General features: G+C 35.4%; 1 protein-coding gene across 2 annotated transcripts in view; it reads left to right on the top strand.

Moving 5' to 3' along the window:
* hiw (MYC binding protein highwire) overlaps positions 1 to 26918 on the top strand; it is a 213560-nt gene that overhangs the window by 73815 nt on the left and 112827 nt on the right. For both annotated transcript variants that reach the window (XM_089252701.1, XM_089252702.1), the window contains 14 exons: positions 9163 to 9506; positions 11813 to 11940; positions 14536 to 14627; positions 14876 to 15010; positions 15157 to 15240; positions 15403 to 15499; positions 17016 to 17208; positions 20282 to 20568; positions 20943 to 21215; positions 21534 to 21629; positions 21803 to 21898; positions 24527 to 24736; positions 24943 to 25074; positions 26576 to 26754. In XM_089252701.1, coding sequence (XP_089108827.1) covers positions 9163 to 9506; positions 11813 to 11940; positions 14536 to 14627; positions 14876 to 15010; positions 15157 to 15240; positions 15403 to 15499; positions 17016 to 17208; positions 20282 to 20568; positions 20943 to 21215; positions 21534 to 21629; positions 21803 to 21898; positions 24527 to 24736; positions 24943 to 25074; positions 26576 to 26754 — 2346 coding nt within the window. The remainder of the gene's footprint in view (positions 1 to 9162; positions 9507 to 11812; positions 11941 to 14535; positions 14628 to 14875; positions 15011 to 15156; positions 15241 to 15402; positions 15500 to 17015; positions 17209 to 20281; positions 20569 to 20942; positions 21216 to 21533; positions 21630 to 21802; positions 21899 to 24526; positions 24737 to 24942; positions 25075 to 26575; positions 26755 to 26918) is intronic.

Raw genomic sequence — 26918 nt, 5'->3', positions numbered from 1 at the left:
TATCGACAAACTCGATCAGGGTATCGATGGAATTACTAGCAAATTCGCAGATGATGTGAAGCTAATGGGGGTAATCGGGAATGAAAGCGATAGGGAGTTGCTCCAGACCAACTTAAACAAGATTGCAGCATGGGCAAATGAATGGAGCATGACGTTTAGCGTAGATAAGTGCATGGTCGCTCATTTTGGTTCGAACAACCCACGGTTCTCTTACGAGTTGAATGGTGTCACTATCCCGGATGCAACTAGAGTCACCGATTTGGGAATTCTCATTGACAAGCGACTTAAGTTTTCTGAACATTGTTCAGCGGTTGTCAAAAAAACGAATAGAATGCTTGGTCTCATTTTCAAAAAGGTCTCTCCGCGTTCTCCTAAAGTCATTCTTCCGCTTTTTCGAGGCTTAGTTCGTCCTGGACTGGAGTATGCTGTAAGGTTTTGGAGACCATACCTACAGAGGGACATAGACTTGATTGAAGGGGTGCAGAAAAGAGCTACGCGTGTCCTTATTGGCACACAGGGCTTGAGTTATGAAGAGAGACTTCATTTTTTGAATATGTTTACATTGGATGAACGCAGGTGTCGAGGAGATATGATCGAAGTGTTCAAAATTTTCAATGGGATGGATAGGATGGACCATGAACTTTTAGTACACCGCCAATCAACTGCTTTTACAAGGGGACACCAGTATCAATTGGTGAGGGACAATGCAAGGTTATGGTGTCGCAGGGAATTTTTCTTTAATAGGGTTGTTAATAAATGGAATAGCTTACCCCCGGAGGTAGTAAATTGTAACACAATTGACACGTTTAAAAAGAAATACGATAAACATGTTGGGGTAAATCGAGAAGCTATTCATTCTTAGAATAAGACAACCATAAGTATTCTTTATGGGCATTGTATAATATTTTATCATGTGTATATATTGTTTGTAATTTGTGTTAATTGCATTTTTAATTGGGTTGCTGTATTTTTGAAACATATGACATCCATATTTTTATGGGCATCTTTTTATCAGCCACCTCGTTGGGCATTTTGCCTGTTGTGGCGTTGTATTTGTATTTGTATATATATCTGTATGATTTCTTTTCTTTTAAATTTCACAAAAAAAAAATTTCTTGCGTAATTAAAAAGAAATAAGATGTTGGAAAAACAATAAATTTTGCTTTCGAAAAAAAATTGAACATGTAGCACAATGTTTCGAAAAGCCAATATCATACGTTTTAAAATAAAACAAATCTTGGTTTTGAGGTAGACCGTACGAGCTATTATTCATTTTTTTATTCAGTTTCTGTGGTGGGGTACATTTGACATGAACTGTGTTATTGCTTTCAAATGGAAAAAAAAAGAAGGTATTTCTGATACTTTTTTGCGACTAACTTCTCAGTTGAGTGTAATTTTGTAATTTTTTTTCAAAAGAAAGAAAAGAATAAGCAACTTCTAGGTGGTGTTTCACCACCTGATTTGGGAATTTTCCAAAAAATCACATACGTATGTTAGCTGAGAAGCTTTTCTTTTCTTGATTTTATAATAAGATTACGCAGAAATTTTGATCAATATATATGTTTCGGCATAGGCACACACAGAATTTTCTCTAGCGGGGGGAAGGGTTTCAGATTTTTTTTTCCTTCGGAGGAGGGGGGGGGGTTCAATTTTTTCCTGTAAAATAACACTATAATCTTGGCTCGGGGGGGGGGGGGGGGCTTTGCGTACGTCAATGTGTTTCGGCTAGTTTTCGGCCAGCTCAGTTGACCCTGCAAATATCAGAATTTCTGGATTTTTTCGCCCCTTTACATCGATCCCTGTGTGTGGGATATCGGTATTCCTAGATATCCATATTTAAAGATATCGATATTCCGATTCCGCTAATCATTAAAGTTGCCGTAGCTAATCATAACTAAATAGTTATAAATATCACAAAACAATACACCAACGTGGAGACGATCCCGAATCATAGGAATTAATATATAGGGGCTGGGTAAACTGGCAAATTTCGGACTTCTGTAGTAATATATATATTAAAAAAATAAATATCGTTGTAGAGGGATAATCGCTATATCGAGACGTAGCAGTTCAACATTAGAGTATTCAACATTTCCAAACAAGACTTGAAAAAAAACATAATTTTAGGTGGATTTATCATATTATAGAGTATCGTTGTAGCGAGGTTTCACAATATGTAAAGAAAATGTCATGTGATTAAAATATGTAAAAAAATATAACCGTTGTGTGAAACTAACATATAGTTGAAATATTATTCAAGTCACAAGATAAATCTATATACATATAACTTGGAATAAATTCCTAAAAAATGAAATTCTGAAAGAAAAATTTAATTATCACGTGACAAAACTTTCAACACTTTGCAACAGATGGCTCCCCCAATTCGCATCCAAAGACCACTCGGACGCAGCAAATACAAAGGCGAACTCTTCGGACGACCAGACGTAAACATCACACCTCCACGACTCATTCGTGTGAATTTTGACCACGAGGTCCTGATGACGGCTCTCCATTGAAGAGCCGAAACGCGTTGACCATTCGACCAATTGAATTTATTTGTCTTAAAAATGTGACAATTTTTGTATAAAAAAATTTAATTTTATCTTCCAGCCAATAAACTTTTTTTTTTGGGTTTTGGCAGATTGTGTAACATTTTAATGTTACTTCCCGAATTATATTTTTTATCCTCAAGTTTTTTGACAGCACGAGGAAATAAGACGACAACAGAGTTCAAATCAAGACATTTATTCAATTATAAAAACTAACACAGTTACAATATTAATTCAGAAATCTTCCAACGATATTAAAAAAATTAGTTTAATGTTAAATTAAAAATATAATCGTATCACAGAGACTTTTTCATATATTGCACTTATCTGGGGAAGGTCCGGAACTTCGGCATGTGGTTATAAGAGAGACACTAAGTCCGGTTTTGAAGTGGATGTCTGCGGAGACGAGACCCGTCAGAGGCAGACTCTCACTGGCCCCGAGATCGGTGGAGCCGTGTTTCCGATTTCAAGGTGCACTGTTTCGAATTAGCACAATATCGGAACCAAGAGTCTGGCGAACCAACAGATAAGAATCTGTAGAAGAGACGATCGTCGGATGTCAATCCAGCGGATGCCGGAGAGCTAGAGCTGCAGGAGTTCGGGAATCAGGCGGCGATGAGGCAGATGTTGAGAACAGCCATTATCGACACATCTATTTCACACAGTTGGCGATACCAACTAGACCAGGAACCCTGGGTAGAGACGTTTCGACAACACCCGGTTAGCGTTAGTAGAACCAAGCCATTGCTCTTATGTAAAGCTACTATTAAAAAGTTTGGACCTGCCGAGACACAAATATAAAATTAGATACTCATGATAGGATACGATTCAAAGCCTAAGGCTAGATGATGTCACGTTACATTAGACCTGACTAGAAGATTTTTTTCCTTTTTACGAGAATTTTTTGCCAGCCTCTTTGAAGAGGAACCAATCATTTTTGTGAGGTAACGGGACCAAGAAAACTTCGATGTCTTTTAGGAAGTGTATTGCCAGAATCGCTATTACTAGCAATTGGAGCACCCAAACTCATGTTTTGAGAGTTCTGCAAAACGGAACCATCTATGTGTGACATTTGGCCATCCTCCGCAGAGGGCCGCTCATCCAAATTACCTTCAGTGGTATTCGCAAGATTCAAATTTGCTGAACTCAATGCCAACTGAGAACTTTCCTGCCCATCCCCAATGAATTTTTTAATATTACAGGCATTAAACTTTCCAATGGTTCTATCCTCGGAATCTACCACGAGATAGACCACAGGAGTAATTTTTCTCTTAATTTGGAAAGGACCATCCCATTTTGGCTTTAACTTTCCCATGACGTTGCCCTGAGCACTGGAACGGTAGTGAGTACGTACCAATACAATGTCTGAAACATTAAAACTGTGTTGCAATCTCTTCCTGTCATAGTAATATTTTTGTCGGCGTTGTTGTCTCTTAACTCGCTCTTTCACTTGTGCGAGTAATTTTTCTGGCAGACTAACTCGATCCCAAACTGGAAGGTCCATGACCCAATCAAAGGGTAAAACGAGTTCTCTGCCCAAGAACAACTTCGCCGGAGACTGTCCAGTTGTCTCGGAGGGTACCGATCTCACTGCCAGACCAAAAAAGGACAAGTTTCTATCCCAATTTTTGTGATTATTTTGTGCATAACATGAGATCATTTGCTTAATGGTCTTATTGACCTGTTCCGTTAAGTTCGACTGAGGATGATAGGGTGTAATAAAGCGGTGGTTGACTTGAAGTTCTTTGCATGTCTCCCTCATTAAATTTGAGACAAAACACGGCCCATTGTCTGAGACCAAATTTTTTGGGAAACCATACCGTGTGCAGTATTCGTGTACAAACTTTTTCGCCACAGCACTGGCTGTGATGCGCCTTAGGGGATACATTTCTACCCATTTAGTAAAATAGTCGACTACGACTAACAAATGAATGTTTCCCTTAGAGGAAATAGGGAATGGTTCCTTGGTGTCCACTCCAACCACATCTCCGGGACTATTAACAGAAGATGACATCATCTCCCCCCACTTCCGTTTGTTGTCAAATTTACAAGTCTGACATATTTTACAGGCGAGAACATACTTTTTTACATCTTTTCTTACGCCGGGCCAGTAAGCACGCTGAATACAACGGTGGTATGTTTTACCGACACCCATGTGTCCTGACATTGGATGGTTGTGCATCTCAAAGAGAAACTTATCTCTACAATACGAAGGAACTACCAACAACTTTTTACCCTTACGTACATAAAATAATTTGTCGTTTTCAAAAATGTAATTTTTTTCAATTTTTTCATTTTGTATGACTTCTCCAGAACTTTTCTTTTCAAAGTAACCAATTAGGTCACTATACTGCAGTTGCTGTTGAGTCACTAACTCTGACAGATCCAACAAGATCCTCCATGACCCATATATTCGTCAACACCACTCAAGGGTTGAAAACAGTTAGACCCATATATGCGTCATTGCCACTTGACTAGTTAAATGCAAAAGATGCATTTTGACATCTATATACCATATTTTTCTGCTTATAATCTGCAGATTATACATTAAAAATAATTGTAATTTCTTAAGATGTGAGATAAGACCTGCACTATCTCCTGATTTTTTTTCTGAGAGGTTAAAATACATTAAAATATTCTCAAATTTAAACTGTAAATGTTTTAAAGATTTATGGATGATGTGTAAATATGATTAGAAAAATTTAAATTTTTTCATACAAAAGCGTGGAAAAAAAAATTCATTTCTTAAGATATTATTGATTAATAAAATTTCCACATGTGGATTACACACCGCTGCTGACTATAAGATTATACTTTTCTCAAAGTAGTGAAATTTGCACCTGCTGATTATGGGCAGGAAATTATGGTACAGGTTGACATTCAAAAATTCACCTTGGTAAGCTTCAGAATTCCAATTGGTATTTCAGAGGCATTTTCATATTTACTGCATTGACATGCCACTGTTTTCTTTATTGATCATTGATAATTTTTGTTGCACCACAGTCATTTTCTGCACACGAGGGCTAATTAGACAGGGACCTACAATTTATTGCCGATTCTGAACGGCAGGCTTGTTTTTTGTACTCATCGAGAGGTGGGTGCTGTTTTCTTTATTAAGTTTAACCAAAATTTTGTAGTACTGTTTCATTTAGTTGGTGAACATAAAAATTTCATTTGCTTTTGATTTAGTATTTAGTTTCAAGGACTGTGCAGGTAGGAATTTTCTGTTATATATAACCATACAAAACCCGGCACTCCTGAGGTCTGGCGATTGCCAGATTTTTGAATGTCAACCTAAGTATACACATACCAGCGTACCCAAATTAAGGGAACAGATACAAGATGAAAACTTTTGAATATTGACTTATAGTTGTTTAATAGTTGAACCTAGTTGACAGTATTTACAGATGCATGACGTGGATAATACTGATTAGTTGGCAACTATATAAGTTTTTTTTAATTGCGTGACAACAAGAGATTTTCTAGATTAGTGATAACGATAACAACCAAAGCTGAGCTATGAAGAAAAAGGTTAATTTTGCTTATGTTATATACAGCAGATTTTATATATATATATATATATATATCAATCATATATATTGCTGTCCCGCCCCTATAGGCATACAGCGGAGATTCTGCTGTATGATAAATAATTATTGCTGATGCTAATAATTATTTTGAGAAAAAGGAAAAAAATTGAATTTTATGAGAGTGAAATAGAACCTATGCAGTGGGTCATCATAGGGGGAACCCCATGCATGGTTCGAAAAGTATTTACAAAAGAAAAAACTTTGATTTTTCTGTTAACAGTTTAAGCCACTAGCATTCAAAAATCAACACCAAAATATTTAGAGACACAATCATTTCACAAATTTGTAGATTCGGACACATCTGTAATAATAAACAGGAATTCAATACAGCACTCCTCAATCTTTTCAAAACTGCATCTGACAACAGTATTCCAACCGCCTTCTTCAACGACATTTTAAGAAAAATCTTCAACAACAACAGTTTCCCCATTCTCGAGGTATGTCCGGTGATTTTTTGAATACATTTTTTGACTTTTTAATTTATTTTTGACATTTTTCATAATCCTTTTAAAATATTCACTGTAATTATTGTATTCCTGTAACTTTATATATATTTTTCTCATACTTCTTTGAGCTTATAATCTGAAGTTCTGTATATATTTTTCGAATATTGTATTTTTTAACATTTTTTCATTGTCTTTTTTTCGTCCAACATGTTTATGAGAAGGCAGGTGTCAGGGAACAAGGGTTGGCATTTTTAATGCAATTAGGCATAGCCACCCTTCAGAAACACTTCTTGAACCATGCATGTGGTTCCCCCTGATGACAACCCACTGCATAGGTTCTATTTCACTCTCATGAAATTCAATTTTTTTCCTTTTTCATAAAATAATTCTTCTTTTGTATATATACACTGCTGGCCACCGTAAATGCAACACCCTGAAGGAAGCATGCAAATAATATGAAATTTACAACATGCATTAGCGGAGGTGAGATATGCAAATGATTAGAATTTCAGCGCAGACGCACATCACGCGCGCCTGTGGCGCCACTTCAAAGCGCTATTTAAGGCTTGGAGATTTCGACGATTTGAAGTACGGCAATTGTGTTTTTCTTGTGGTTTTTTCAAAAAAATGATCAATTATGCCTCGTAGAAAACAGCGATCATCTTTTGATCAAGTATCCGAGTTCGACAGATGAAGGATAGTGGCCTACCGAGATTGTGGATTATCTTTCAGGGAAATCGGTAGGCGTGTTGAACGAAACCAAACAACTGTAATGCGGATATGTGATCGTTGGATGCAGGAGGGTACGACGGACCGACGTGTTCGATCTCATCCACCTCAGTGCACCACTTCACGTGATGACAGGCGTATTGTGCGTATGGCAGTGACGGATCGCTCAGCCACATCACGAACCATAGCACAGCACATTCAGTCTGTACCGCATCACCCAGTGTCTGTGCGTACCATTCGACGCCGTTTACAGCAGAGTGGTCTGTCCGCAAGACGTCCATTGCTTCGTCTACCCTTGACGCAGAACCACAGAACAGACGTGGCACGCATTGTCCAAAGGTTCTTCGTCAATCGCCAGATTGAATTGCTTTATGTCTGAGGATTTATGTGGCCAGCGGAAGTGTCTGAAGTCAGAAGAGTGTTCCTGGAGCCACTTTGTAGCAATTCTGGACGTGTGGGGTGTCGCATTGTCCTGCTGAAATTGTCCAAGTCCGTCTGAATGCACAATGGACATGAATGGGTGCAGGTGATCAGACAAGATGCTTACGTACCTGTCACCTGTCAGAGTCGTATCTAGACGTATCAGGGGTCCCATATCCCGCCAACTGCACATGTCCCATACCATCACAGAGCCTTCACCAGCTTGAACAGTCCCCTGTTGACATGTAGGGTCCATGGATTCATGAGGTTGTCTCCATACCCGTACATCAGCTCGAAGCAATTGGAACCAAGACTCGTCAGACCAGACAATGTGTTTCCAGTCCTCAACAGTCCAATGTCGGTGTTGTCGGGCCCAGGCGAGGCTTAAAGCTTTGTGTTATGCAGTCATCAAGGGTACATGAGTGGGCCTTCGGCTCCGAAAGCCCATATCGATGCCGTTTCGTTGAATGGTTTGCACGCTGACACTTGTTGATGGCCCAGCATTGAAATCTGCAGCAATTTGCGGAAGGGTTGCACGGCTGTCACGTTTAATAATTCTCGTCAGTCGTCGTTGGTCCCGTTCTTGCATGATATTTTTCCGGCCGCAGCGATGTCGTAGATTTAATTTTTTACCGGATTCCCGATATTCACGGTACACTCGTGAAATGGTCGTACGTGAAAATCCAAATTTCATCGCTACCTCGGAGATGCTATGTCCCATCTCTCGTGCACCAACTGTAACACCACGTTCAAACTCGCTTAAATCTCGATAACCTGCCATTGTAGCAGCAGTAACCAATCTAACAACTATGCCAGACACTTGTTGTGTCATATAGGCGTTGCCGACCGCAGCGCCGTACTCTGATTGGTTCCATATCTCTTTATTTCCATACGCATGCCTGTACCATTTTTTTTGGCTCTTCAGTTTATATATGTGATATAATTTTTTTCCCATGGAGAGTGAAACAAACTAAAGAAGATATCTGGATGATTTTACTAGTTAGATCGTAAACATTCAATGGAAGATGTAGCCGTTGAATCAAGTTAGAAGTTGTGATGAGCTGGTGGAACATAGTTGAAAAGCAGTAGAAAAAATTTTCTTCAAATGAAACTTATGAGTACCAGATTGTACAGCTGTGATCAACCAACAAAAAATAACCTCAAATAAAAGTCTTTATGCATTTTCAATGACTGAAAGATTTATTATGTCTTTTTGTATCATATATTGATGTGTGAAAACATCAGAACTTTTTTCTTCAAAAATGTAACTCCCTTAATTTGTGAACATCAATGCATACAAAGAACAATAATAAACAAGAGATTTTTTGCTGATATGTATGGAATGTGCAATAGGCCTATATTTTTGTGTGGTATTTATGGGTTTATTTTATTTTTTTTAGTTCTCATTTTTTTTTTACTGTTTTACAGCTTTTGTCCATTCACACAGAAGATCAGTCATTATAGCATTATCATCACAGAGATACGCAGCCTGTTGGGTCATAGCCATCAGCAGTTATCAAATGCACCAGAGGAGAATAACAGAGAAGCCCCAACAAGCTTACCACGCATCCTGTATCCTGAATTGGCTTTGCCAATCAAGCCCTCAATCATGGTTAGCCGGTCACATGCAGCTTTACACATACTTGGATGTTTGGATACTCTAACTTCTGCCCAAGAGCACAATTTACAGGTTTTCAATGAAGATTGCTCTCGTCAGACACTCAACAAAGTGTATAGCAAAGAGGATTTTTCTGTGGTCAATAGATTTGATAGTAAGGACATATTTCTCATTGTTATGTTTTGTTTTTCCTTTTGAAGATTGTACATAAACACTTTCAACATGTTTCTATGTTTCCTTGGAAAGTAGTTCTACTACCTTGAAGTATAAAGTCCTATACTGTTATTGGTTAACCGGCGGGCTATCAAAGTCCCTGAATGAATATGCCGAATTTTCCGATTTCTGAGACCGTTTTCTCTCTTGCGGGTTATATACTGAAAATAACAGTAATTTCGCGGCTGCCAACCTGCGTTCAAAGACGGCATACATCGAAGAGGGGATTGGTTTACTTGTTTAAATTACCGACATTTTTCGGAGATCGTTGGGAAAAAATGGGATCTGAAAAAACTCCAGCTAAAATATTCATAGTTTTGTCTTCTAGTCACTATGCGGTCGTGTGGTTAGCGTCGGCGGTTGCCGATCGTGACAATTTTACATTGCGAAAATCTGGATTTGGTGAACTCTGGAGCGGCTCGAGGAAAAAAATTTCTACCCATGCAGAATCTATTTTTTGCGCTACTGACGACATTTTTTGGTCAACAAAGCTTTTTTCTTTCTTTCAACTCCATTTGGCACCTCTCCTAGAGCGGCGCCCAATATGGCCACACGGTCCGCCACTGGAGGGTCCGGAGGGGCATGCTCTTAACAATAGTCAAAGGAAGGAGTTTGTACTAGGAGCATGCTCATTTTACATAACTTCTGCAAGATACCTTTTTTATATTAATGTCCTACCTTTCCAAAACATGTTGTTGGAGAGAATGAAACGTTTGCACCCTTTCTTGTTTTTTGCACTCCCTCTCGTGCATTGCTGGGATGGTACATTACTCCCTCACGTATTGCTGGGATGTTGCTTAACATTGTAGCACCAACAGAACTATTAATTATGTGTGATGAATGGGTTGCACTACAATGCAAAGAATTACAAGAAGTGAAATCAGTTCAGAGAATAGATAGGTATTGGGCAGACATATTCAAACTTTGTAACTTTGAAAGCAGCCCAAAGTTCAAAAATTTTCCAGTTTTGGTGAAGGCTTTTTTATCTTTTTAGCACATGGTAACGCAGACAGTGAAAGAGAGTTCATTGTTAACAAATAAATAAAAGTCTGTTCGAACATTGAAAAATCTGTCCATCCAATGCTTTAATGGAATAAGACATACAAAATCTTATGTTCAAGTGCATGAAAAATTTGAAAAAAATTGTCATTGAGATGCTGAACTCTCTTCTGAATGCAACTCATGATTCGTAATCTATTAACATGCTATTAGGTTGAGAAATTGTTTAAGTAAATAAGGTATTTATATTTTTCTCGTTTTTTCCATTTTGCTTTTTAATTTAATAATTCCTTTAAATTCTGTGAGAAGCTAATTTTTTTTTCATGGATTCGATTTTTTTCGTCATTTTAGTAATGCATGTTTTAGTAGTGACAGAGATAAGATAATTCAGAAAAAATTTAAATGGATTTTAATTTGTGAAGGAAATTTATTTAGAATTATTTGTTTGAACCATTTTTGGCAAAACTTTTAGCATTTCACAGAAAAATTACTCCTTATTTTGCAGATATAGTTAGTTTTGCCGCTGTGTGGTCGAGTGGTTATAGTGCCGGACTCGTGATGCGAGGATCCGGGTTCGAACCCCACAGTGGTGGTCGGCTGAAGTTGGTTTTCTGTGGTTCCCAACTTCAAGGCGCAAATGCGAGCCGATCTCCCCGTTAAAAAGTCTCGCCGCAGAGAGCAACAGTCCTACAACGGTAAATCATTCAACCATAACACTTCACTCATAGTTAGTAAAACTGGGGGCAGATGACAGCACTACACATAACAAGCATTACACAGAAACAAACTTTACGTCAGGGTGCACTACACGTACACGCACATTCCCGCATGTACCGATTCGTTGGGGGGTTCCGCGGGGGGGTGCATGTGTGATGTAGCAGTAGTAGGTAGGGGCTCGGGGATCCATGATGTTCTTAAGTCAGCCACCTCGTTGGGCAATTTGCCTGTTGTGGCGTTGTATTTGTATTTGTATTTGTATTTGTATTTGTATTTGTTGTATTTGTATTTGTATTTGTATTTATTTGTATTTGTATTTGTATTTGTATTTGTATTTTTAGTTCTGCTCCATTTTCAAAATTTCTGCTCCAAAAATGAAATTTGCTGTTCCGAAATAGATGAAGGGCGCTTGCACCCCTGCTTAATACTTAGTTTACAAAGTTTCATTGTTGTGGAAATTGCTTCTTTTTCCTATATTTTTATTCGAAAAATTTATCTAATTCTTAATTTATTTTGTTTTCCCTTGGATAGGTCATGGAGGTGGTTGGGGTTATTCTGGTCATTCAATTGAAGCAATTCGCTTCATGGCTGATACAGATATACTTCTAGGTGGGGTGGGCCTGTTTGGCGGAAGAGGAGAATATACTGCTAAGATCAAGGTAATCAATTTTTCTTTATCTTAATGAAACAAAAAAGGCTTTCGTGGGCCATCATGTATATTAGAATTAAATTTTAAAATTTTACGAGTTTTTTGGCCAATGTTAAGTACCATTTTTGTCGTTTGACGTTTCGTTCGCACAAGTGGCGAACATTTTCAAGAATTTCGTAATGCGGGCAAAAGGCTACTACTTACGGCTTCTCCCTGCTTGAGTCACACTGCCTCATCAGGATTGGTCTGTTGAGCCAGTCTGTTTTCCCCATTGGCCAAAGTTGTTCCTAAGGGCTCTGGATAATGCTTGGATTTCAACCCCATCATTTTTAAAATGGGAAACCAAGCACTGTTGATCTTTATTCTCTCTTCCTTTCTGTTGAAGAAGTTCTTGTGTTTTGAATTTCGATCGCTTCTCTAAAAATACATGGAAAATATCTCCCTTCATTGGATAGCACTTGGGTATTGAAGAGAATTTGGTGATCTTTGGTCAGGGCATTCTCTGCTATGGCTGACGTGTCAACCTGACCCAGTCTGCAATTTCGTTGGTACTCAATTAATCTGGTCGATATCAATCTTTTTGTGGTTCCTATGTACACTTCTCCACAACTGCATGGGATACGGTAAACTCCAGCTGTTTTTAACCCGTCCCATTGATCTTTGGCCAACCTGAGGCATTCACTCAGCTTTTTGGTTGGCTTGAAGATGGTCTTGATGCCAAATTTTCTCAGGTATCATCCAATTCTGTCTGTAACTCGAGGAATGTAAGGGAGAAATGCTTTTCTGGTTGCTGGTTCTTCTACTTTTTGTGAGGCATTTTTTGGATGTATGGCCCTCATTACATACCCGTAGAGTATCCATTGGCCTGGAAAGACCTGTAATTTTTCTTCATCAAAATGTTCTGGCTCACAGATTCTTCTTGCTCTTTCCACCAGAGTTTTGATCGTACCTTGCTTCTGGGCAGGATGGTGATTAGACTCCCGGTGCAGGTATCTGTCAGTGTGCGTCTTTTTACGGTAAACTGTATGGCCCAGTCTGTTGCATTTCCTCGTGACCAGAACATCTAGAAATGGAAGGGTCCCCTCCTCTTTCTCCATTGTGAATTTGATGTTATGATGTATACTGTTCAGATGAACTAGGAACTCTTCAAGTTTCTCCTCCATGACCCCATATAACAAATATGTCGTCCACATACCGAAACCAGGTTGACGGTTGGTATTGAGCTGTCGCCAAAGCTCGGACCTCGAATCTCCCCATATAAAAGTTAGCCACGACCGGGCTGATTGGACTGCCCATCGCCACCCCTTCAGTTTGTTCGTAATATTCACCATTCCAACTGAAATATGCAGTTGTGAGACAGGCGTGGAAAAGGTCCATGATATCTTTTATGAACAGTTGGCTGATCTGATCCATGACATCTCTTAGCGGTACGTTTGTGAATAGTGATGTGACATCAAAACTAACCAATATTTCGTTGGGTTGAAGCACTATATCACTAATCTTTTCTATAAAATGTTTGGAGTCCCTGATGAAATTTTCCGTTTCACCAATGTGTGGCCTCAGCATCGTTGAAAAAAAAAATTGGCATCAAGACCATCTTCAAGCCAACCAAAAAGCTGAATGAATGCCTCAGGTTGGCCAAAGATCAATGGGACGGGTTAAAAACAGCTGGTGTTTACCGTATCCCATGCAGTTGTGGAGAAGTGTACATAGGAACCACAAAAAGATTGATATCGACCAGATTAATTGAGTACCAACGAAATTGTAGACTGGGTCAGGTTGACACGTCAGCCATAGCAGAGAATGCCCTGACCAAAGATCACCAAATTCTCTTCAATACCCAAGTGCTATCCAATGAAGGGAGATATTTTCCATGTATTTTTAGAGAAGCGATCGAAATTCAAAACACAAGAACTTCTTCAACAGAAAGGAAGAGAGAATAAAGATCAACAGTGCTTGGTTTCCCATTTTAAAAATGATGGGGTTGAAATCCAAGCATTATCCAGAGCCCTTAGGAACAACTTTGGCCAATGGGGAAAACAGACTGGCTCAACAGACCAATCCTGATGAGGCAGTGTGACTCAAGCAGGGAGAAGCCGTAAGTAGTAGCCTTTTGCCCGCATTACGAAATTCTTGAAAATGTTTGCCACTCCTGCGAACGAAACATCAAAAGACAAAACTGTACTTCACGTCAGCCAAAAAACCAGAAAACTTTTGAATTTAATTTTAATTTCTTTATCTTAGTTGAAATTGTTTCAATCATATTTTCAAAAGCAATTACTGTAACCACGTCACTAAAATTATAATTCTTCAATGTTAATTTATATACTAATACATCAAAATTTAATTTACATTAATCTTTGTTTCATGGTTCCCTCATTCTAGGCATTCCTTATGCACCCAAAAAAAACCAAAAAAACAAAAAAAAAAACACTCAAGTGTTATATATTCCGAAGCACTGTGATCAACAGTCTCTTGTACTTTTTTAAAAAATGATTATTTAATGGTAGCTGAAAGTTTAGAAACTACCCATTACAAATGGTATTGACATCTCTGAACTTATGGTAAAATATTATTTCCAAAAATATTTTTGTTGGTCTGACAGATATTTGACATTGGAGTTGATGGAGGTGATCAAGAGACAGATGGAGAAATGCTTGTTGAAACTGAGGAAATTCCATATGAATGTGGGGCAAGGTGAATGAATTGATCTAATAAAAAATAACAGTTGTAGTGCATATATATATACACTAAATGCCACCATGTGAATCACCTTTCTGTGACTTTTCCTCATTTCCTTTGTTACCCCTTATGGAAATTTTTTCCCTTAAAATTCTTACTATTCTCTAGGGGGAATTATGAATTTGGTCAATGAAAAGTTTTAATGTATAACAAAAATTATGAATGACAAGGTTTTCAAATTATTTTTATCCTCTAAATTTCAGGCACAAGTATCCAATGCTGTTTGATGAACCTATTCAACTAATAGCACACAGATGGTATGTGGCTCTTGCCAGAATTTCAGGTCCAAGCAGTGACTGCGGATCAAGTGGGCAGTCTGTGGTTACTACAGAAGATCAGTAAGCATGAACTGTTTTTTCTTACACATCCTAATCTGAAGAAATTTTTACTTTATTTTATTACATTTTTTTGTTGATTTTATTTGCATATTATCCAAAAAAATGTATTTAATATTTTTTTTTGCACTGTTATTCCGTTTTTATAGGGTGGTTTTTCATTTCAAAAGCTCCAAAAAGTCGAATAATGGAACAGATGTCAATGCAGGACAGATTCCTCAACTCTTGTACAGGTATCACTAATGTCATCATTACTATTTACAATGTTTGCCAATAGTTCTTTACCAAGCATCAGCCCCTTTGTTTATAACAGTCAAATTAATATTTTTTTTTTCTAGCTATTTAAATTAGTGAGCTCATTGTAGGTTTTCTTGTTTTTTTTTGTTTTTTTTCAGAATCATAACTCCAGATTCGCAAGGCATGTCCCGACCTTCAAATCAAGTTGAGCCTGTTACAGTGCTCAGTAAAGATTTCTCTAAAATGGTTTCACCAGTAAGTTTTTTAACGTAGTTGCAGTAGAACTTCAATTACCTGGACTGCTTTGGAGAAAAAAAGAAATCGGCAAAATCTTCATTTTAAAAGTTTCTTATCTGTGAATGATAAAAAATGTGCTGGTGTTTAGTCACTTTTAGTCATTAACCCTTTATCTACCACATTATGAAAAAATGAGCTAATTATCATATAAATTCTTTGGCAGCTCATTTTAGTTCTAATTAAGGGCTCAAAACAAAAAAATTATAATTTTTGTCAAGAAATTATTTACTACACAACAATTTAATTAACTTGATGCTTGAAAGTTTTGTCAGCACTATACACTTGCAATAAAAAAAATAACAATTCAAATGTATTGAATAATACATAATATAATGAATATACAGTCAAACCTTGTTAGTGCGTCACCCGGTTAACACGTCACTTCGCTTAACGGGTCACTTTTTGGAAGTCTCAATTGTCCTCTGGCAGGAATTGGCACAGCTATGGCTTACTCCGTTTAACGAGTCACTCTGCTTACTAAGTCATATTTTTGCTCTCCCAAGAGTGACTCATTAACGAGGTTTGACTATATATTTTTTTTTACCCCACAAAATAAGTCATGATTTGTTGTATATGTTACTGCCAATGCCCAAAGTTGGCCAGTTCATGAAGTGACCAGCCCAGTTGACCTGACCAATGTCTGAAATTCGGGCTTTCGCTGGCTTCCATATGTCTATCCCTATATATGTACCACTAAGATATCAATACTCAAATTACTTTGATCATTAAGGTTGCCATAGCTCCATAATTATTATGGTTAGCTATGACTAACTGTAGATGGTCATAAATATCACAGAAAAATATGGCAATGCGACAATGACCCTCAGATCATAAGGATGTATAAAGGATCAATATATAGGGGCCGGTTAAAGCCCGAATTTCAGACATTGGCTGGGTCAACTAGGCTCTGTACTTTGGGCTTTGGCAGTAACATATGCATTTGTTAGGGAACATTTTGTAAAAGCAGTGTATTACACATTACACAAAAGTATAATGCAGAAACAATTTTACCCAGGCAAAACATCAAACTGAATTTTATTAATTAACATATTTAAAAAACTAATATTTCCATATTTGTGCTATCATCTGATAAGTATAGTTATACACAGCCTTTGTACTTCAAAATACCAACACCCAACAACATATGTGAAGGATGTTATGAGAGTTAAAAAGTGTGTGGTACTTTAAAGTACTGTGAGTAGATAAAGGCTTAAATTACACATTTAATCATGTTCAGCAGTCATAAAATTACATTAGATATTAAAACAAAATTTTTTTTCACTGAGAAATAGTGTTTTTTCATGAATTACTCAATTATCCAGATGGGGTCTGATCTGGATAACTGGAGTGCTACTGTATTTTTAAATCATATTCTATTTTTCTCATATGGAAATAAATCTAACCATTTCTATTTGTTCATCATTTTGCTTATATTTGATTAGAATGATAAGCATTCATTTCCCCCCTTCTCTAGGATTGCTTTAACTCCCTGCTGAAACTGTTAAGATGGGCATGGCAGTCATTTAAGGCAGGATATTGTGAAGCCATCAATGGTTCTACTATTCCAGCGGTTGCTGCTCTCATTGATTTAGAAAGGCTAGAATATATCTGCTGTGCTAGCCTGCATCTGCTGAGAACTTATATAAATGAAATTTATCCTAATGGACGTTAGTATAAAATATTTTCTTCCTTCATGAGAAGAGTTGTTTTCCATTTTAATAATTATCTATATGCTATCTACAAATCACTTTTTTGAAACTTTTATTTCAACCATTCAGAAAACTTTTAGCTGCATATAATGTGCAGCAGTTTATAACTCGTATCAAAAAATTCTAATTTTTTTAAAATTTTTCTCTTATAAATATAATGTACAAACAAATGTAACGTAATGTACTTTTATTACTTTTATAATATAATGTACAAATTATACTCAGAAAAATATCATGGCAGTACTGTGATCACAGAAATTATGAACTCATGATGTCATAGATATTGGATGCATAAAAAATGATGTGCCGCTCCAGTTTTTTCTCACTTACTTTTCACTTCACCAAATGTACTAAGTTGTGGGGCTATGTTAATCTTTGATTTTTGTTTGATAGTGATAAGAATAGAGAGACACCCAGGCTCTGTCACACTCAGTGATATAAGTAATTTGTGTTTGCCTGACAGGTAGTAAATCAACCGACTAAGTAGGTTTAATCAACCAATAACAAAACTCCAAGTCAAAAATTAGATGGATGCATGTTGATTTCACGCACCTAAAAATACAACTTAATCATTGGATTCAATCAAAATTGTATGACATCTGAAATCTATGCCTTGATCAAAAGAGAAAAAAAATTATATACTAGATTAAGAAAGCATTCTTATTATCTATTTAAAACTGCTTATAATTGTGTAGCTAAGGAACTGAAATTGAAAATCATAAACATTAAAAACGAATATCATAGAAAACAATTTATTAAATGTAATACAAACCAGCAGAAATGGAAATTCATTAATAATACCATCAATCATAAAAATCAAAATTCAATTTTTCCAATTTTTTCTAACAGCTTGGAACTAGCAAATCAATTCAACACCCATTTTAAAGATAACAATGGTAATCTAGCCTTTAACAATACTAATGAATTCAAAAGTCATTTATATCCAACTGTAAATTATTTTGTTTTGTTTGTTGTAGATAATACTGATGTCCTAAATAATCTAAGGAGCTTCTAAAAGAAATCTACACCTGACTATGATTGTAGCAGTATATATCTTATTAAAGAATTTGCACGCAATAATGTTGAATGTCTAACAAAATTTATCAATACATCATTTTATTCAGTCACATTTCCTGATTCCGTAAAACGAGCAACCATCATTCCGATCTACAAATCTGGAGAGAAAAATTCCCTTTTCAACTACAGACCTATATCCATTCTCCCAATTTTTTCCAGAGTTATAGAAAAAATTTTACTATCTAGAATTTATAAATTCCTTAACCCTAACAAATTTCTTTGCTGAAAATCAATATGGTTACATAAAAGGACATGGTACCAAAAACGCTCTATTGAGCTTCTCTAAATTTGTTTATAACAGTATTGCAGCTGCAAATTTACCCTGGCCATATTTTTTCACATCTCAAAAGCTTATGACAATGTAAATCACTCAATTCTCATTAAGAAACTCAGTTCTGCTGGAATCAGAAGTAATACACTGAACTAATTCACTTCATACCTAACCAATCGTAAACAAAGTGTTAAAATTAAAACACTCTAAGTGTTTTAATATAGTGTATATCACTATACGGAGAGGAGTCCTCCCCCCCCCCCCAGGGATCAAATTTAGCCCCCTTACTTTTTATAATATTCATAAACAAGTTATGTAAACTAAATATTCATGGTACTATGATTACTTATGCCGATGATTCAGTACTGTTATATTCTTCCAACGATTTGGATACACTAACAACTAAAATAAATCAAGATCTGTGCTTAATCAGAAAATAGTTTCTAGCTAATGGATTTAACCCTAAATCTTTCAAAGACTAAAGTCATTCTTTTCAACTTAATTTACTCAGAAATTGATTTTAATCTAAAATTCGTAGTCCAATATGTCTGATGAACCTCAATTGCTCCTGTCAAAAAATTCAGCAGGTGCAAAATATCTAATATCTTGGAGTTTACATTAGTAGCAATTTAAAATGGAAACTTCATGCACTGGAAATAGCTAAAAAACTATGTTTTATCGTATATAAATTTTATTATCTGAAACAAAAGGTAAAACGGCAGAATTTCTGAGAGAAATTTACTATGCAGAGTTTTTGTCAATTATGGTATAATCATCTGGGAAGGCATCTACAGCCTATTTGTTCTATTCAAAACTATTTACAGTGCTCGCTCTCAAATCTCAATTTATAGAAATTTAAATCGACTCTCCATAAGACATAACGTCATCTATCGAATCATACTCTACATATATTGTAATAAATCAAAATGCACTCAGAGAGAGTCCATATCACTGAGAAGACCAAACAAAATTTACTGCATACCCTCATTTAGAAAAGAAATATTTTGCAAACATTTTTACTACCTTGCTCCTAAATTATTTAATGCTTTACCGTTGGTAATACAGAATTTATCTAAGTTTGCATCATTTAAAAAATCGCTTTTTGAATTTCTAATAGCAATCGATGATATTGATGTATATTTTAAATTATAGAAGCGAATTATATTATTATCAATATGCCTGTAGTTGCCTCATATCAATTTTTATTGTATCAAATGCTATTGTTATGTGAACATGTATTTCAATATAATTGTTACAAAAAATTTATCCAAAATCATTTTATTATTTAACTTTATTTTTTATTATAACTTTTGTGTTATTTATTTTTTGTTTCTTTCGCCTTTACTTTTAATTAGTTGCTCTGTACAGGCTCAGGCCTCTAGACGACAAACATTGAGATTTGACTGTTTTATGTGTTATTTAACTTTAGAAACAAACATAAATAAATTCGAAATAAAAAAAATTCAACTGTGAATCATACTCAGATATCAATCTCTTCCCATTTATTTATGCTTCCACAAATTCCTTTAGAGTATTTATTAAAGGATTCATTTCATAAAAATTTTGTGTATTCGTTTAGTCATTGTAATAATTTTTGTATTCTTTCCTAAAAATACAAAGATCATTCTACTGTTTTTTAATAATTTTTTTACCCTTTTTGATATAAAGAATTTTTTCAAATAGCAATCTCAAAAAAGACACCACCAGAAATACCAAAATTGGCAGAATGTGTGGCCGATGCTCAGGCTTTGCTCCATCATATATTATCAGATCACCTTCCTGCAAACACCACAAAAGTGTCATTTTCTGGTTTGCAGTCTTCATCTTCTACTTTGGCTCTCCTTAGCAATAATGTTCAGGTTGTCCTTGATGAATGCCATGAAACATTTCTTTCGTGCTTCCAAGCATTTTATCCAAGTTCACAGCTGAAATGGCGGGGACTGTGTGATTTACTTCTTACTGTGGATGTGGTAAGGTGAATTTTTTTTTAGTTTTATATTGCTACATTGCTTCAAAAAATTAAAATAATTTAAATGCTCTGATTCCAATGAATTTAATTGAGAATACATTTATTTTTGGTCATTAAAAAACTTATGTTGAAAAACAATGGCTTTTTAATTCTATAAAACATAGGCTTATATGTTGTCCATTTTTATTATAAACTTCATGTTTTTAAAGGATAACTGACGTATTTTCATATTTTTTTAAGATAGCCAAAATTATATTGTTAAATATTGCTGATGTTCTTATAAAAATATATACATTTCTTTTCTTTTTTGCATTTGATCTCCAGAAAATATAAAATTACCACTGTTTTTTTATCTTCTTTTCAAATTTTTGGTAGCCATGGGTTGAAGAATGTGGAGAAGGGGATTATCTCCTGTCAGCAGTGTTGGCTTCATTATGTGGACCATCTGTTCGTTTGACATCTACCTTGCCAGTTACTCTTGAACCTGATGCCACAGTTGATGCTTCACCTGTTTCACCAGAGCTGAACACTGAAGTCATTAGTCCAGTTGCTTCCAATGGTCAAACCCAAGAAATGTCACCAGGTGTTGGATGCTCAGAATCGTATCGTTATCCAGTTTTAGTTGAGACTATTACCCAAAGAACAGAGGTATGTATTTCCTATTGTATTAAACATTGGGGTGTATTTCCATACATAAATAACATTATACCCTAAAAAACTTAATTTGTCAATTTAAACATTTATTAATTCAAAACTTAATTTATGTATATATATTTTAGATTTTTTTAACGATAGTTATTTTTATTCCAACCTCTAAAGGGGAGGGGGGGGGACTGCAGATGGTACCCAGCAGTCTATTATCTGCATTAAGAAATTCTGACTTTTTTCATACATAACCCATAGATTATACACACAGTAAATTACAATACTTACATAATAGTGATGAACATTTCATTTTTCTTTCAGAGAGAGTGCGGCAACCCTAGTCCTTGCTCTTTCAGGGAAGTCTTGGACCGCTTACTGGCTATTATTAAGCAACCAGTCAGAGCTACTCTTCGTCATGTAAGTCTGTATTTATTATTTTTACATTATTTTGAAAAGAACAAAGGCACAAACGTTTTTTTTATTTCTTTCCCACATGGAAAGAAAGAGCTATTCTTCTGGTTATTATTAGGGTCTGTTATTTGCATGTTTATCATAGAAAGCACTTATGATTTGATCTAATTTTCTTTCAGGAAACTGTTAAACATTCTCCTAAATTGATAACAAATGCTTGTGCATTTATTGCTGTTATTGTAGCTGAGCTATCATATCAGACTGCTGGCACAGTGGTGAGTTAATTCATTTTCATAATGGTAAATAATTAAATGAGTAATGAATCAACAATATTAAATGGTAAATAACAGAGCCATAATGCCACTTCTGACAAGGAAATGGAGAAACAAAATGAAAAATATGTGCAAGACTGGAAATGAGCAAGTTAACGAAATTGTATGTGAATGATTTGTGGATACCAGATCTAGAAAACTGCCAATATCTGGGCCAGTGGTTCAAGCTGAAGCGAAAAACAATTTCCAAACAACTTAGGAAGGAAGATTTCCACACATCCAATGGGTGGCTAGAAAGTTTTCGAAAACGACATTCAATAAAATTCAAGGAAGTATATGATGAAGCTGCTGATGTTGATCCTGAGACTGTGAATAATTGCAGCAAAAAATGTTTGAAAATTGAAGGATACGATGTTAAAGATTAAAGACATAGCAAATGGAGATGAAACTGGATTGCTCTACAGGGCCCTACCAAACAAACCTCTTTGCTTGAAGGGAGAAAGTTGAGCTTTAGGCCAAAAGTCAAAGGAAAGACTTACTGTGTTTTTGAATGCTTTCATAAAAGGAAAATCCTCTGGTTATTGGTAAATCCATCAACCCACATTGTTTTAGGAATATAAATCCAAAAACTCTACCAGATGAGTTTAAGGCAAACAAAAAGTGTGGATGATAGCTAAAATCATGGAAGAGTGGCTTGTTGCCTTTAATGCCAGAATGAAGAAACAAAAATGACAGGTTCTGCTATTTCTTGACAATGCGACTAGTCATCCTCACATTGAGCTTTCTACTGTTCGACTGGCTTTTTTTCCACCTGGCATAACTAGTGTTGCGCAGCCAATGGATCAAGGAGTGATTTGCAACGTGAAAACAAATTACTTGAGCTTTGTAATACAATCACTGCTGGCAAGGATGAAAAATGCATCTGGGTTTCTATCTATCAAGTTTATTGGATATCTATCAATAATAAAAATATTATATCCAATATAATCTATCAAGTTTATTGGAGTTAACAAAATCTATCGACATACTTGTTGTGGTATTGTGGCTTTCGCAAGAATGGAAAAAATTTGATAATTAAACCATAACTCTGTTTTGTGAAAACAGAAAACTTTTCTTTCCCAGAGAAATCAGTTCAATAGAAGAATCAGTCAATCATGAAATTGATAATCTACAAGACGCATTAGATGCATCAAAAGCAAGATTGAATGCAATAGACTTTGTAACAGTTTATGATAAATTAGCTAAGGCAGCACCATACGAAAACTATTGAAACTGCTATTTTGGGGCAAAAAGTGCAGTTCAGTGCCTTACGAATTTGCAGGACCTTGCAGCTTATAAAAATGACGTGGAACTTTTGAGCGTGCACGAATGTGTGCAGGAAACTGTTCTTGATTATTTCAAAAAATAATTCACATATAGATAAATATGGCCATCTTTCTTTCCCAAAGGTTATTGGTTGTTGATCTCACTGTCATTATTTTGAAAATAAGGTATGCATCATTTCTCAATTATTTTTAATTTTAAATAATTTTTTTTTCACTTTTGACATAAGTAACTGTTCATTCTATTGCTATTCAGAAGGGTGTTTCATAATGAAGTCTAACTATTTGCGCATTAAGTATGAAATTTCAAATGTGTAGTAATTTGAAATAACATAAAAAAATTCAAAATAAGGGAATAGTAATGCATGCCACTGTTTAATATTCGTCGGTCTGTAGTATTTTGGATGATATTTTCAAAATTTAAGTTTTGCATAATGGTAGAAAAAAATACTGAATATATTTTCGTGTGCACCTTTATAAAACATAAACCTGTCTGTAACGGAAACAAATTTCAGTCCCTTGATGTTCCGTTTTACACAGGTTTCACTGTATTCAATTCCTTCCTACAATTCCTGTATTAGTGGTCTGTTATAAACTCTCTGAAGCTTGAACTTAATAGATTTGGACAAAATTGTTCTATCAAAATCAATTTCTTATTTCACTTGCTTAAACCATAGAGAAGGATAATTGCTTTCAGGAACTCAAATGAAAAATGTCTTCAATGAAATCTAGTCCAAATTTAAGAGGACTTTTTTAATGTAATCATGAATGGTGCAAATCCTTCAATTGGTGCAGTGTGACCTTGCAGGTGCTGACGCCACTAAAAACAAAAAATCCAATACAGATCCTTCAGAGACCAGAAGTTTGAGAAATTTCTATAAAATGTGATAAGTTTACTCAGAGGTGTATTTACCCCAAGATGGCCAGTTCCGAGGGGCAGTTAATTTTTAGTGATTATTGGTCAAGAACATCAAATTGGAGTGATGGGGGCAAATCCTTGAATTCACCTCTGAGTTTGCTATGCCTTTTGTTAAATAGCAACAACCCTCTTTAGCTACATTGAAGCAAAATGTTTCAGGGATTTGGCAGAGTTAATACTAGCTTCATTTCTCAAATCTTACTGGAACATATCCTGGATATATTAATATAAAAAAGATATTAGATAATAATATTGAAAATTACCATGAATATTTGATGAAATGTTTTTGATAATTTCAAAAAACATTTTATCAAGACAGTGTGCAAGAAAAAGAAATAAGTATAAAATAATGCAATTAATATTAACACAAACTTTTTCTTTCCTCAACAGCTTGACTTACATGGAACTACTGGCCAGATCTTACACATGACACCTTCTAGATTTACTCGTGTCAGTCAAAATAGAACATGGAACACGGGCAATGGATCACCTGATGCAATCTGTTTTAATGTTGACCGTCCAGGCATTCTGGTTGCTGGGATTTGCATTTATGGTGGTGCTGGAAATGAATGGCATTATGAAGTGGAATTGTTAGATGATGTGAGAGTAGTGATAATTTTAATGTATCTGCACTTTAGATTTTTAGAAAATATTCTTGAATTATGCATAAAAAAATATTTTTTCATAAACATCATGACATTTACTCAAAATAATGGTAGCATATTTGCTCTAAGAATTAAAAACAATTGTCCTCTGTAAATATTTGTTTTCAGGTTCTTCAGAACTAATAGTTTTTTTCCCAGCAGAGTGGTAATGGTGTTGACCCCTCACATACGCAACGATGGAAAACTTTAGCGATCATGCGTGGAACATTTGGGCCAGAAGATTGCTATGGTGATGTTGCAGAGATAAAATTTGAGAAGCCTGTTCCTGTTAAAGTAATGAATTTCAAATCTTATTCTATGTTATTATTGTTGGTGTTTTTTGTGCGATAAATTTATGTGAAGTATTTTTGCATAAATGTTTTCACTTTTGGGCCATATAAAAGGTAGATTGTTTTCAAAAACCAAGTGTGAATGAATAAACACTGTTGAAATCAATCAAAATATATATGTTTAAATTTAAAAAGTATTTTCTGCTGAGGCATCATCAGATTAAAATCAGTAGCACATTATCTAATTCTATTTTACATGTATATTATGTTTGACTTTACTTCTCCTGCATCTTATCTCAAAATTGTGGAATATTTTATTAATGGCTTTGTAATCCAGAATTTGAATTCTGCAGGCCAGAGTCAGTACATTCATGAAGTAAAAACATTTGGTACCTGGCAGCCAACTGTACACATTCACAAAAACTGCCTGCCTAAAAATTACACGTGTGCCAGTTCCTTCCAGTTTGGAAGATTTATGGTAGTACTGAACACATGAACATCTACAACTTCAAACACACACTTTTATTTGACCACTGGTCAAAAATATTCAGAATTATATATCATACAGTTTTGTGTGTATTAATACGTAAAGGTTTATGGGTTTTTTGTTTATTTAATGAATTTTTTTTTGTTACTCAGAAGGGCTCTCACAGGGCAAAAATTTACATTGAAGCTCATACTTATAAATTTTGCAAGAATGCTTGTCCATTTAAACCATATATTAATCTTATTGTCTAAAAACTTCTTGTTTGGACGTAGTTTATGATGAAAAAAAGTAAGTGCTGTGTGATCCGCATAGAATTGTTGATATTTTTTGTAAATTCAGTGAAAATAGTTTTACGTTGGAAGAGATGGTATGTATAAATCCTCTCACCTATAAGCATACTTGCCATCTGCTATGTTATTTCCATAGTTTCTATGGATTTCTACCATAAAATACAAAACTACAGCGAATCATGAAAAACTATAGAAGTCTGGATGTTTTTTTTAGAAATTTCTTTTGTTCAGGAATTTCATTGAATTCCATTATCCTATTGAGTACAAAATGGCAGCATGCAAAACTGTATTTCCAAAGAATAAATATCAAATTGATAACAAATCAGCAATTGACATAAAAAGGTGCAGCTTGCACTAAGATAACTTATCGTGGCCTAGAGTTCTTTTTGATAAATAAAAGAAATTTCAAATTTTACTTGCAGATGGCACAGTAAAATGAAAAACCCGACATCCTAAAATTGATTTTCTGTGTATGTATCTCTGTGGGAGCTGCCGTTGCCAAAAAAAATTTTGTTTGAAGGGGGAGAACCCCCTCCCCCCCCCCCCTCCAACCCTGGCAAAGAAATATTGCCACTATTCAGAGAGGCTTGGTTTCAAGGTTGACATGTATGCCTATAGGTGAAAATTAGCCTTTTTTTATGGATTTGATCAATTTTCATATTTTGACTTTTTACATTTTGAAAATGCTTCTATATTTTTATAGAATAATTAAAATCATAATTTTATAGGAGAATGCAAAATATGCTATTCGCTTGAGAAATCATGGTGCAAGAACTAACAATGGTGATGGAGGCATGTCTCAAGTGAAAGGTCCCGATGGATGTATTTTCACTTTTACTGATTGTTCTCTTAGTTTCAATGGGACTAATCATACCAGAGGCCAAATTCCACAAATTCTATATTATAGGTAAAATCATTCCTCCACATATTTTATAATGCATTTTGTATATACAGTCGAATCCACACGAGCACACTTTTAGCGAAAGTCTAGATTTTACGAGCAAATTCATGCATTTTGTTAGGTACAATTCTGAGTGTATGAAAATCCCTTCTCTTTTAGGGAGCAAGTTT

This window comes from Pholcus phalangioides, unplaced genomic scaffold (assembly GCF_987345545.1).
Source record: "Pholcus phalangioides strain wild (caught in Gottingen) unplaced genomic scaffold, Ppha-v1.0 ptg000030l_1, whole genome shotgun sequence".
Classification (NCBI taxonomy): Eukaryota; Metazoa; Arthropoda; class Arachnida; order Araneae; family Pholcidae; genus Pholcus; species Pholcus phalangioides.
The sequence above is the reverse complement of the archived record's forward strand: the minus strand, read 5'-3'. Positions and strand labels throughout refer to the sequence as shown.